The following is a 14,580-nucleotide window of genomic DNA, read 5'->3' on the forward strand; positions in this document are numbered from 1 at the left end:
ACCAAACTTCACAGTTTTCAGTGTAGCCATTATGGTGCTGTGGAGTTCATGCATGACAGACTCCCAGACCATATACTCTTATGGCTACCCTGCAATTACAATGTCTAAGGTTTTGCTTAGACACTGTAGGGGCATAGTGCTCATGCACTTATGCCCTCACCTATGGTATAGTGCACCCTGACTTAGGGCTGTAAGGCCTGCTAGAGGGGTGACTTATCTATACCTATGGGCAGTGTGAGGTTGGCATGGCACCCTGAGGGGAGTGTCATGTCGACTTAGTCGTTTTATCTCAACTAGCACACACAAGCTGGCAAGCAGTGTGTCTGTGCTGAGTGAGGGGTCCCCAGGGTGGCATAAGACATGCTGCATCCCTTAGAGACCTTCCCTGGCATCAGGGCCCTTGGTACCAGGGGTACCAGTTACAAGGAACTTACCTGGATGCCAGGGTGTGCCAATTGTGGAAACAAAGGTACAGGTTAGGGAAAGAACACTGGTGCTGGGGCCTGGTTAGCAGGCCTCAGCACACTTTCAAATCATAACTTGGCATCAGCAAAGGCAAAAAGTTAGGGGGTAACCATGCCAAGGAGGCACTTCCTTACAAAGTAGGCTTCCAAATTTGGGTCTTGCATGATTTTGCTGGCCCCTGCAATGTTCCAAGATATTATGTTTGTGACCCACAACTTGCTTTTGGACATCATTAGTCCGGTTGGGATTGTTTTGGCAGAGCAACTTCCTGATCTGACATTATGCTGCAAGGTTCCGTCAGGATCGAGAAGTGGATCTATGCCAGCTGCATCTCTCGTCTTGCAGGCCACCTTCCTGACAATGCCTTATCTGTGAGATGCCCTGGACGATGGATATAGTGATCTCTCTTGTGTTCTTGGAGAAGGTAGGGGATGCCCCTTTATCGTGTTGCGAAAAAGATTGCTGATTTGCTGTTCGTGAGATAGTTGTCCAGAAGTTGTCCCTTTTATTGGTCTCTTCTTGCAGGATTAGAAAGGAGGGGTATTTTGCTTCACATGCTACCTTTAGCTCTATGCTCCAGTCTTCAAATATCTCTGTTTTGGAACGTACTAACTGTGCTATCTCTGTGTTTTTGAAGCGGACTTCGTACTTTCACTTATGTCGCCTTTTTTGGTGTTATGAAGGCCACGTATTGCAGATCTTTGCTACTTATTGTTTCTAGTCCTTGGATGGCACTGCAGATTCACAGAAGATTTCCTCGATTAAGGATGTCCCAAGGTTCCTGAAATTCGTAGGAAGGGTAAAAAGTAAGGGTGTTAGCGACCCCAACTTTTGGGGGATGAGCTTAATTGTTGATTTCATGCCATTAGTAGTGTGCAGGGCTGATGTAACTGCAGCGTCTATGGTTGTCTTTTCTTCTGATTTGGCGATCGCTTGATTCATGGTATTTGTATGACGCTGGTAATTTGGAGAGTTTGGGTAGGACATCATTGATTTTGGAGTCCAGTGGGTAGACCCCTTGTAGTTGCGATCACTGATCCGCTTGCTGGTGCCCTCTGAGTCCCTTCTGAGGAAGGACACCTGTGTCGACGCCTTGCGTTGGTCTGAGTAGAGCTGGTTCTTGCTGTGTTCTTATTTACTTGTTCTTTTCTGGTGTGTCAGTGAGCTGGGGATGGATCTATGATTTAATCCAGAACCGTCGGTCTTCTCCATTGATGGAAGCTGAGTGGTTGCTTCTGGGTTTGTGGATTGTAGCTCGGTTTTGGGTCCTGAGTGGTTTGATTGTGATCCGATGGAGTCTCCTATTGTGATTTTCGGGCTGAGTGCCCCATGATCTTATGTCCGGTTTGTCCTGTTCTTCCTTCTTCTTGCGGCCTTGTAGGATTGTTTCTGGCCAGTAGGGGCAGCCGCTGGTCTGTTGGGGTCGGCACGCTGTGCTTCACCTGCTTTACTTGCGTTCCCTCTCCCCTTTCTCCTCCTGCCTCCTGCCGTGCACTGTATTGCTCCCCTTAAAGAGAAGGGAGGCTGGGGAGGCAAGGAGCTGTGGGGGCTGTGGGCACCCTCCGCAGGGCTTTTCTCGGATCAGACTGCGACGATCCGGTTCCTCCTCGCGAAGTGCTTCCGATTCAGCATTCAGCGCACGCTTGGGTGCACACTTGTAAATCAGCACCGCTTACCTGCTGCGGTCTACGGGCCGAGGTGCCAACAGTCAGCAACATCCAGTACAGGAGCAAGAAATTATGGGATTCTCGTATGCACAGTTGGGACACCGGCAGCACGGGCAGCGATCTCTCTGATTCACTGTCCCGCTGACGGCCTGAGCCCGGCCCATCGTGGAAGAGAAAGAGAGTAGTCAGAACTGGGGACAGCCTTGCATACAGAGCAGCAGCTCGTACCTCACGCTGTCCTCCCTCTGCTGACGGCCGTCCCTCTCAGCGAACCCCCGTGCCTGGGCCAAAGGCAGCTGGAGAATCCCGGGGATCAGCGCTGCTTTTTTTGCTCCGCAGCTTCGCCGATGGCAACCACCCGGCTTGTACACTGCGTCGTTGTGTTTCACTTCCGATCCCTCGGCAAAAAACAAATCATGACTGGGCGTGTGAGCCTCTGGTGTGTGAGATGGTGTAATTAGTAATAAACAAATCATAACACTTTAACAGAGTTTCAGTAACTTATATTGCACAACTGCTCACCAAGCTAAAACTTACAACAGCTAATTATTAATCACATAGGCAAAACCTAATGCATTTACCAATGCTTGTTTAAAGTTTCTGTGCTCAACACATGAACTGGCAACGAATTCCACAAAGCAGAAACACTCAGTATTGCTTTTCAGCATTGGTTGTAGTCGAGAATTCTTCCTTTAAGTTTCACTTTTACTTTTGAGGCTGCTGCTTCCTTATCTAGAGAGTACACGCCTTAAAACGGATTGACAGCAGATTGTTGCAATAGGCTCGTCTGCATTGCTACCAGCTAGCCAATGGCTACTTAGCATTTGTACAATTGAAAGAAGTGAGCTAAAACATGCAACTTCCTTGTTTAGAGTTTTGCTGCGACTTCAGAAAAAAACAGCGTACTTTTCATAAAACATTGATCCGGAAAAATGAAAGAGCCCAACACAGCAGCCGAACACCTTTTTTTGGAGTACATCGCGTACTATGAAGAAAGATGGCTGCAAGGAAAACTGTCCCCGTGCAACGAGGAAGCCACGAAAGAGAAAGCTAAACACATTTTAGTCCCTGCTTCCTACCTCTGTGAGGAATTCGGCGGGGCTACCCTGCACAATATTATTGCGACCTATTTACGGAAGCATAACGACCAAGATGGGGACACTTTGAAAAATGTGATACGGGCATTTGAGTTTCTGGAACTTATATCTGTCAACCTGTTCCTTTCTCCCTGGAGAAAGGAGATAAAGTCGCTGAAGGTAGGGAATGCATTCTGTTTCTGTTGCAGTGTGAGTTTGTTATTTTTCTTTCTTATTCTAACTATTTTCAGTTCATTTTTATGCAACGACTGATTTTGTAAACCGCGACGTGTGATCACATTTGCCGGTCTCTTTTAGGTCTGCCTCACGCGTTCAATAGGTATTTTCACAAAATTGACCCACTCTCCAGTGCCGCTTAAATATTCGGTTGTACTTAACAGTATGAATGTCATGTTGTGTAGCCAGTAGGAACCTTAGTTCAGTTACTAATTTGTAGAAAAAAAGTGCTATAGCTTTTACTATGAGCCGGCAGAATACCAAGGCTGCATAACGCTTCTGTCTCTTTATCTCGCTCTTGCAGGTTCCTTTTCATCCCTGCTTACCCGCTTTGTAGCTGTTCCTTATCTTTTTACTTCTTCCTCTCCTAGCATTTTTCTACCTTTCTCGCGTTTGTTGGGTCAAAGTCTGATGATGGGAATAAAAATGAATTCCTTGTTCCAAACATTCGTGCTGGTGCTCTCCACCCACACAAAATATGAGCTGACCGAGCCCTTGTCACCAGTGCTTAATTTGTAAATTAAAATGCGCCGGTGCTCAAAGCCCTCCTCTTAAACGGGGCTGCTGCATTTAAATGTGCGAACACGTAATACTAAAGCAGCGTAATCCTGAAGCCATCTCGGGCCTCTTCAATCCACTTACAGCCACTACCGGCCCCTTCAGCTCACTCTTGCAGTTTTCTGCTTTCTCCCTTTGTGACGCTTTTTCATTTTTCTCTCCCTCTGTCTTTTCCATATGTGTCTTTGGCTCACAGTAAATGCTTAAGGCTGAAAAACAAGCGTCGGCCCTCAAAAATAAGTGCTGGTGACCTGCAACTGAAACAACAAGCACAAATTAAGCACTGCCTAGCCCCGACATGCCGCTTGGTACCATTTGTATTGTTTTTGCTGCTCCTAGCCCTTCAAGTCATGAAATCAGCACTAGGGGCTGAAAGTCAACAGAGTTGTAGGGGGTCCTTTTTACCTCCTTTATTTTCCTCTCTTTACTTGATCCATAACCTCCCAGCAGGTAGGAAGCTGCTTTAGAACCAAAGGTGGAAGCAGGCCTCACCCTTTTGATTTTGACAGTATGGGGATCAAGGAGTTTATGATGTAGCTTCCTGTTCTCCTGGTATTTTAGTGAATCATCCCCTCTGCTTTACAGAAGAATCGTTTAGGATTGATGTCTTATGGTCCTATTATGACTGATAAGTTTTAATAACATCCTCTATGTAGCACCCAAGACATAGTTACAATATAAATTTCCATTTTACGGATCTTTTGAATAAAATATAATGCAAAGTTTAGGTTCTGTCCCAGCGTGGGTGACCATGGGCTCAAGGAGCGCCTCTGAAGAGCCTGCCAGAGGCTCCAATAAAGAACAAATGTCTTTTGACATCCAAAAAGATGTCTCTTATCTTAGTATACTAGAAAGTTTTCTGTTAATTTTAATGTTTACTAGGACTTATAATTGCACTAAACGTCTATGGATGGAGGATGTAATTGTTTTTGACCTCTCTGGGTACCGCGACGTGTGATCACATTTGCCGGTCTCTCTTTGGTCTGCCTCACGCTTTCAAAAATTGACCCACTCTCCAGTGCCGTGTAAATGTTCGGTTGTACTTAACAGTATGAATGTCATGTTGTGTAGCCAGTAGGAACCTTAGTTCAGTTACTGATTTGTAGGGGAAAAAAATAGTGCTATAGCTTTTACTATGAGCCGGCAGAATACCAAGGCTGCACAACGCTTCTGTCTCTTTATCTCGCTCTTGCAGGTTGCTATTCATCCCTGCTTTCTCGCTTTGTAGCTGTTCCTTATCTTTTTACTTCCTCCTCTCCTAGCATTTTCTGCCTTGCTCGTGTTTGCTTGGGTCAAAGGCTGATGATGGGGACAAAAATGAGTTCCTGGTTTCAAACATTCGTGCTGGTACTCTCCACCCACACAAAATATGAGCTGACCTAGCCCTTGTCCCCAGTGCTTAATTTGTAAATAAAAACACCGGTGCTCAAAGCCCTCCTCTTAAAAGGGGCTGCTGCAGTTAAATATGTGAACACATGATACTAAGGCAGTGTAATCCTGAAGCCATCTCTGGCCTCTTCAATCCATTTACAGCCACTCCCTGCCGCTTCAGCTTACTCTTGGAGCTTTCTGCTTTCTCCCATCCTGTAGCTTTTTCGTTTTTCTCTTCCTCCATCTTTCCCATATGTGTCTTTTGCTCACAGTAAATACTTGAGGCTGAAAAATAAGCGCCGGCCATCAAAAATAAGTGCTGGTGACCTACAACTGAAAAGACAAGCACAAATTAAGCACTGCCTATCCCTGACTTGCCGCTTGGTACCATTTGTATTGTTTTTGCTACTCCTAGTCCTTCAAGTCATGAAATCAGCACTAGGGGCTGAAAGTCAACAGAGTTGTAGGGGGTCCTTTTTACCTCCTTTATTTTCCTCTCTTTACTTGATCCATAACCTCCCAGCAGGTAGGAAGCTGCTTTAGAACCAAAGGTGGAAGCAGGCCTCACCCTTTTGATTTTGACAGTATGGGGATCAAGGAGTTTATGATGTAGCTTCCTGTTCTCCTGGTATTTTAGTGAATCATCCCCTCTGCTTTACAGAAGAATCGTTTAGGATTGATGTCTTATGGTCCTATTATGACTGATAAGTTTTAATAACATCCTCTATGTAGCACCCAAGACATAGTTAAAATATACATTTCCATTTTACTGATCTTTTAAATGAAATATAATGCAAAGTGTAGGTTCTGTCCCAGTGTGGGTGACCATGGGCTCAAGGAGCTCCTCTGAAGAGCCTGCCAGAGGCTCCAATAAAGAACAAAAGTCTTTTGACATCCCAAAAGATGTCTCTTATCTTAGTATACTAGAAAGTTTTCTGTTTATTTTAATGTTTACTAGGACTTATAATTGCACTAAACGTCTATGGATTGAGGATGTAATAATTAAGTGTCCTTAATAGAATTTAAAATTCTTGTTGCGTAAGCTTGAACATTTTTGATTCTATGTCAGGACCAGAGGCTTCTGATTATGCTAGTTTAAAGTTGATCCACAATCCCAAAAGCGACATCCACAATAGGCTTATGATAGAAAAGTTTAAAGGTGGAATCTGAAGACCAGTCAGCTGCCAACACAATATCTTCTAGTCTGGACCCTGAATTAAATGCTTTTGATGCCATAGCCCCTCCTACCAGAATGGGCCCCAAAGACCGAAATGTCAATTCCCGCTTCTTGAAGTAACCATCTAACCCATCTGACCAAAGTCACTGAGGACACGGGCCCAAAAGGTTTCTGCAGAGAAATCAATAACTGTCCAGTTAGATTCCTACTAAATTCATGAGTGACATCCTCATATACTTTTAGACATTTACCAACACATAATTTAGAATTGTCTCTAAAACTTGGATAAGAAATACATGTAGAATTTGATTTCCTACGTTTGGTAATTTGAAAAGAGACTCCTGTAGGAGTAAATACTCTACCTGCAATGTCCAGTGCTTTAATATCTGACACTCTCCTGCATGAAATAAGACAAAGTAACATAGCTAATTTTGCTGACAATGGTTTCCGGGATAAACCTTCATTAGCTGGCCACGGTACCAACATTTTAAAAATTATATTAACGTCCCACAAAACCGAATATTTAGGTTGGGGGAGACGCACAAATCGAATGCGGCGTAGATGTTTACATATCAGCGGATATTCACCAACCGGTTTACCATCAATTCTTGGATGTTTAGCTGAAATAGCTGACCTAAAATTATTAACTGTTCTATAGGCTAAACCTTGAGAAGCCAAATGTGACAAAAAATCCACAATCATTTGCACAGAGGTCCCCACGGGGTCAACGTCCCTCTGACTGCACCAATCCAACCATCTCTTCCAAGCAGAAGCGTATCTTTTATGTGTGCTAGGGGCCAAGGATTGGGCAAGAAAGAATTTAGTGCTCACCAAAATCTGAGAGACTTGCTCCGATCTTCTGAAATCCTCCATGCCATGAGTGATAACTGTCCTTCCAAAATGAGAGGATGTGGAAGGCCCATCGGATCCAGTAAGAGATCCTCCGATCTCTGAATCCGCACTGGAGCTGCGCAACAAAGGGCCAAAACCACTGGGATCCAGGATTACGCTTTCTAGCAAGGAGTCACTAAGACCATCTCTGCCTTCTGTCGAAGGACCTGGGAGAGAACTCAGTAAATCATCAAAAAAGGGGGAAACGCATGTGCCAATTCCTCTGTCCAGGACTGAAGGAAGGCATCTGAACTGAGGGATTGTGGATCTGGTCTCTAATTGTAAAAGTGCGGAAGATGCGCATTCAGATGGGACGCAAACAGGTCTATTGAAAAGGGATTCCACTGAAGATTGAGAAATTGAAAAACTCTGGAATGTGACCTCCAGTCGCTGACATCCTGAAGAAATCGGGAGTTCCAATCTGCTATCACGTGCACTTTGCCCGGAATACACTTCGCAGTGACAGAGATCTGGTGAGCTAGACAAAAGTGCCAAATGTCCATTCGAATTTCTACTAACATCTTGGAATGGGTTCCCCCCAGCTTGTTTATGTACCTGACGGTGGTTATGTTGTCCATTTTCAAGAGGATACAACATTGTGCTTTCATTTGTGATAGTGTCTTCACTGCAAAAGAGCCTACTAGAAGTTCTAGACAGTTGATGAGCATTTGAAGTTCCTCCGGAGACCACCATCCCCCTGTCTCCATCTGTCCACATCTGGCTCCCCAGCCCCATCTGCTGGCCATCTCCGGAACAGAGGATACAAGATTTTTAAGAATGTATTTAGGTTTACAAAAAACTGGAAAGGGGTTCACGCTTTTAGGCATAGAGTTTTATGGTTTGTGTTTTTTTTTCTCCCAAAAGGATGCCTATAGGTTACAATTTTTGTAAGCTGAGGCGATGAGACCAAGGGCATAACTGTCTGCAGCCACCACCACCATGACTGATACTCGTCCCATATTGGTATGTCAGGGTGCAGAAACCACACAGTGTTTCACACAAGCCTGCTATGGGTCCTGAGAAATGCAGCAAGTCTCATACCTGAAACCAGTAGCACATGAACATTTGCTGAGTTTGACATAGTAACAGCAGCCCAACCCTACATCTGGGTTCACATGTCTACCTCTTATGCTTAGATCTACCCACTGCTTTATAGATTTCTTCAGTGCACACTGTGAGCAGGCCTGACAAACACCAAAGGGCATCTAGATAGGGAAATTCACAGTCACACATTCAAATGCGATTCACAAACAGCAGGAAACAGCACCACTCTAATTCGGGGGCAGTAAATGCTTAAGAAACCGTTCCACTGATATTCTCATAGGGAAGAGGTTGTTAGTGAGAATGTCTACCTTTACTGGCTTTTTCACAATTTCTCAAAACTGAAAACATAGCTGTACTGATGTATGTTTAGTTTGAAAAAAAAATACTTAATCAAACTCAATACACAATCTCATCTCTTTAATACAACTAGTACATTTATGCGTCTCAATTCTAGTTTTATTCCTTGTTGTCTGTGTCTACAGTACTTGTCTTCAGGTTTAATGCGTAAGGTAACTATAACTCACACTCTTGCCATGCACAGTTTTCTTATCAATAATTTTATTGCAGTGATAATATCAAAGATGCCATACAAGATCTCATCAATTATATAATAATATGTGAAGTAATTAGCTGTGTATGGCGAAGGCTTGAGTTATAGTTACTTTAGGGCGCGAGTTATAGTTATTTGAAAGAACTTTAAATATAACTGCTGAATGTCTGTGGTTTTGTACGAGTACATTGAGAACCTAACTATAACGTCCCTGTAACCGTTTTTTTTTTTTTTAGTGAATTTCTATGTTTTTTAACATAAAGTAATTTTAATTACTATTCGTTATTCCAGCCTCTGCTGTGTACTGCCTTCAGCCATGTGTGGTAGGAGTTGATCGCATAGCTTGGCCCGGCTGCCACGCCTTGCAGCCAAGCCTTTATAACCACCCAACCCCGCGCCACAGACTTGGCCACAGGGCCTGTCTCTCTCAGTGGATCTGTGAGTGGGTGCATGAGTGTGTCTAAAAGTGGGTGTGTGAGTGTCTGAGTGCATGTATGAGTTAATGAATTAGGGTATGAATGAGTCTGTGGCTTTTCTTTCTCATTTTTTCACATTCATGAATATTTTGTGAATAATATGCGAAAATTTGTGAATTTTCACACATATTGCACATGGAGAAGCAAAATTATTTTAACCCTATATATTTCTCCTAAAATACACCTATATCACACTCCTGGGGTCAGGGTACCATGACCCTGACCAGTTATGCAATTTTCAATTAGGATTTTCACTGCTCCGGGACCATGTCATATGAAATAAAATGGCTGCTGCAACTTTCTCGTCAGGTTGCGGTCAGCCAATTACAACTCTTCTTTTTGCATGTGCTTTTGCGAAAGTTCACAAATTTCTGCTAGATATTTGCAAAGTAATCACAAAGTCGCCTTGGCCAGATATATACAAATTTGGATTTCCCTAAATTTCTCAAAAACCAATGAACGGATTTGCGAAGTACAATCTGCGCACTGAAAGCTAGCTTTCTGCCAAATTTGGTGTAATTCCATCCAGCTCAGGCTGCATTCGTATCCAAAGGTCCTATGGGAATTAACTTGGGAAACACAGCTTTTTTCACCGCCCCTTTTTCTAGGCCCCTGCTTAACGGTTCACCCCAAAAATGTTCATGTGCAACAAGAGTCACCACAACACTTTTTAAAAAAACATTTTGTGAAGATTCGTCAAACGGCGCCAACGATATTGGCAATTCAAAAACGCTTTTTCTATGGAAACATGATACTAACTATAACTACCTGGTGGCGACCACCACTAGGTAATATGATACACAAACACACATTTGAAAAGAGATAAAATATGATTACTATAAATTAAATTTAAAACAAACACATTAATCATCTCTTACCATAAATGGTGAGAAAAAAGCAACCTATTCTCAAAGCAACCTCCAAAATTAAACTTGAGAACAGTTAGCAAATAGAAACACTTTCCCAATTTAAAACAAATAAATAAAAAAAGACTCAAAAAGCACCGCAAAATGCATCCTGAACAGCAATAATTAGAGCAGGACAGTGTCACTGGGCTGGATTTACATTCTACATAAGACGATTCCAGCACTTCAAATACTACTGAATAAAACTATGCAAGTTGTACAGTAATTTTCACCTAACAAATAAATTAGCAATTAATTTAATATAACAACTAAAACTATGCTAAATTTTTATTTCTCCAACATACAGGTGCATCCACTACAAGAAGAAAGAAGCATTTGTAATGCAATGGGTTGTGCGTTTCTTGGATATTTAGCATTGTAAACTACTATTCTGACTTTTCTTGCCACATAAAATGAAAAGTACAACAGTTTCACATAACTATCTGGACTTTTCTTGCCACATATACTGAAAATGAAAAGTAAACAGTTTCACATAAGACGGCTGCAATCAGCGCAAAGCACACACACCCAAAAGGAAACAGAAGTTCGTTCGCAGTGAAATGTATTGGCGAAATTGCAATTATCCATGTAACAGGCAAAAGTGCAGTTATCCATTTAACAGGGTCGATGTCATGCAAAGCGCATGACTACTGCCCAGCGATATCACGCTGCCTATTAATTAAAAAGAAAAAGTAGTCCAGAAACCATACAGAAAACATGGAGCCTTTTATGTTTTCAGTAGTTGAGCGGAGCGCTCGAGGGGGCTAAACAACGGAAAAGGCATGATATATTCATGCCTTTCACTAATTAAATGAAGCAAATTTTAAAAGGTAAGCCCAATAACTAACCAAACAGATGGGCGTGCTGTGGGTGTGGTTAAAAACCCATAGAGAGATTACACCAGGGACAGAGCGCTTTGCGCTCAACCCTAAAAAATGCAAAGAGAAAAAGAAAATCAAGCATAGGCTTTGAAACACCCCCAATATGAAAAAGATCCATCCACCTCAATAGAAATTATTGTAACAAAACTAACATATAAAGTAAAAATAATCCTTAGACATGATTGAATATAAACCTAAACTACAAATAATTTTAAAAATGAGCCCACACAATTAACAAATGTCTTCCTCTCTATAGACTCCAACCAAGATAGCTGTCCCATAAACAACAAAAACAAGCATGCAAACCAAAAATCTACAAATAGGCTGTAGCAAAGATAATGTACAAAACAAAAAACACAAGTACAAATGTGCAGCTGAAATGTAAAAAATGCTAAAATAATTATTATAACATGTATTATGTTTTAGAATGATTAATAGATGTTTGGATACTGTAAAACCTTCAGATTAAATGCTGAAAACAGCAAAACTCACCAATTTTCATAAAGTGAGGCCGCATATTAAGTTATAGTTGATGTACGTATTGTGAGGAGAACACCACCAATTAGAAAATACCACAGATGCACCAAATATTATTCAAACTCATGATTTGGCAGGGCTACCGCTAAAACAAAATAGTAGAAAATGGTAAGGCAACATAACCATCCACTTAACATTACTGAAAAAGAAGTGAGAAATATTCTACAGGACCTGAAAGCTCACAAAAGCCAAGAAAAAATATTTACAAATATATTTACAAATGTTGCTGAAAAGGCAACAGGCCAACTCCCTGACATACCAAACCTAAAAAGATTAATTGCCAGAACAGTGGAAATGCCAGTAGCATATATGAATAAATAGACATACCCCAACACTTATTAACCACACATAAAAATATACCTTTTTATTATTCAACAATCACAATAATGATAAAAGAATTACCATTTATGCTACTAGCAGAAACTTACTAACCTTAACACATTGTACCACATGAATGATGGATAGTGCTTTTAAATTGTGTTCTCTACCCTTCAGGTAGTATACGGTCAATATCAAAATACAAACATCCCATTAACATATTACCTAATAAACAAAGTGGAACTTAATGTGAAATACAAACACATGTAAAACAACCCACTAATAATTAGAACCCACAAAAACACATCATAGATTTTGAATAGCCAATGCTTTTCTCTCTACCTAAAGCCCACGGACAAACTGAAATTCTGGGGAGCTACTTTCATTTTAACCAGAGCATATGGAGGCACCTCCAAAAATCGACCCGGTGCGGAATCATTAACCTAGAAATTGCTCACAAAATAAAAAAATAACAGCTTTATTATGCGTTCCTCTAACAGATGTCACTAAACATTATGATATGCTCATTGAATCCCCCTAAAATCCCAAGCATGAATCAAAATAAGCTCCACCAATGGATTATTTTGAAGATACTTGGGTTTGTTGTCCCTTCCAGATCAGGACACATACGCCAACCTAAGTATCAAATTCCATGGCAAAATGTCTATGAGCACACCATTTCCTAACATGAAAATACAAACAATGCAGTGGAAGGATGGCACAATTCCTAAAGCCACCTACACTTTACAAAATAATGAAAAAGAACAGATCTGTCAGAAACTAAGAATGGCACAATCCCTGGTTAAAATCAAGCCACAAATGAAGGAAAAAATCTAAAGAAAATGCATTAAGTTCTAGCATACAATGTAAGACTCTTTGCTAAAAACTAAAGCCTACCGTACCTAGATTCAGTGTCAAAAACCTTACCTTAAAACCTCCAAGATGAACAACAACGCAATTTAACCTTCCTAAAAAACTAAATGTCATACTTTATTAATATGTATTATTAAATAATATTAAACAAACTTTTAAACGCCAGTCTGAATAACTAAAAATTTCAGAAGACACATTTTCAGACTAATATTTAAAATTGCATTAATAAATATATAAATCTAAATAAATATACAAGCTAAAAAAGTCTGCATGTGTTTTAATAACCAAACACTTTTCTGTCACCTTTACACATATCCTAATACAAAAAAGAGAAAAACATAATAAATTAAAATTCACAACATCAAGAAATTAGCATTTCCCATGCAGTAACATAAATATTTTAAAGAAAAGGGGGAGGCGGAGCTTGCCCGGTCGCAAGATGGCCACGCTGTAACGGAGCTCCGTTGGCCACCTTGCAATCCACACAAAATCCTCTACAACAAACACATTGCAGGATCCTAAATGGCACAGCTGCTGCTGGTAACATCAAAAAATATATAGGCAACAGGTAGGGACAAATCTGATCCTAAGTTTAAAGAACAGTACTTGGTTCTGTTATTTTTGAGTTCATTTCTTTCTAATATTTATTTCAACCAATTTGAAAAAAGGAGCTATGGTTGTTCACACCTACTTGCTAAGGTTATGGGCTTTAAATGCACTTAGATATCAAAACGCTGTGTATTTCTTTCCCACAGGCGTTATATAGTGCATCTCAAGTCTTTGAATTATAATCCATTGTTTAACAAGCCCACACACTTGCAAGGAAAGAAGTCCACGCGTTTCGGCCTTCTGATTTAGGGCCTCATCAGGACTGGAAAAGGGCAATATCATCTCTAGAAAAACAATAAGAAAACTCTTTCGACTAAACGTACAGTACCTTTCAAGTGGTGTTATAGTTATATAAACAGCAGTATAGGTCATGCCAGTGACAACAGATTGCATTATGTGACTTCTTTTCCATTATTTCATTATTTTCCTTATTAAACTGACAATGGAGCACCCAAAAGAATTCACAATTTCTACCGTTATTAATATACACCTGACTATGACATAATGTTTAACCATATTTACTATTACATCTATTCACAATTATACTACGCGTTATATGTCAAACCACAAGCTTTACCTGAACTATAGGCGAAGGGGGGAGTTGCTGCCTGCCATCCTCTAGTGTTTTTATATATAATCCTTGTTACTCGGATTGTTTTCAAATAAACATGGCGCCGGGGCTCAAACCATTTACCTAGGAAGAGGGAAAACGATATAGCATACAGCGATGTTTCAACTAAAACTTGCACTCGATTATACTAACTAAAAGTCCCAGAATCATCGCAATCTTACCGCGAACGGCGTTAGATCGTGTACACACCCATTTCGGCAACCCAGCCTCAAGCCGTGTCTTCCGGATTGCTTGGTTGCTAAGCAACATCGCGTTCTCTGTGGCGCGCTCGCGTCTCCCTTATCAGGGCCCACCGAACGTCAAGGAAACGCCTA

At 41.2% G+C, this 14,580-nt stretch overlaps 1 protein-coding gene across 1 annotated transcript in view; it reads left to right on the top strand.

The window, feature by feature from the left end:
* The first annotated feature begins 2,968 nt into the window (after positions 1 to 2,968).
* Positions 2,969 to 14,580, top strand: part of LOC138267909 (uncharacterized) — a 54,613-nt gene continuing 43,001 nt past the window's right edge. The window contains exon 1 of the mRNA XM_069217170.1: positions 2,969 to 3,388. Coding sequence (XP_069073271.1) covers positions 3,065 to 3,388 — 324 coding nt within the window. The 5' untranslated portion in view covers positions 2,969 to 3,064. The remainder of the gene's footprint in view (positions 3,389 to 14,580) is intronic.

This window comes from Pleurodeles waltl, chromosome 12 (assembly GCF_031143425.1).
Source record: "Pleurodeles waltl isolate 20211129_DDA chromosome 12, aPleWal1.hap1.20221129, whole genome shotgun sequence".
NCBI classification, from domain to species: domain Eukaryota; kingdom Metazoa; phylum Chordata; class Amphibia; order Caudata; family Salamandridae; genus Pleurodeles; species Pleurodeles waltl.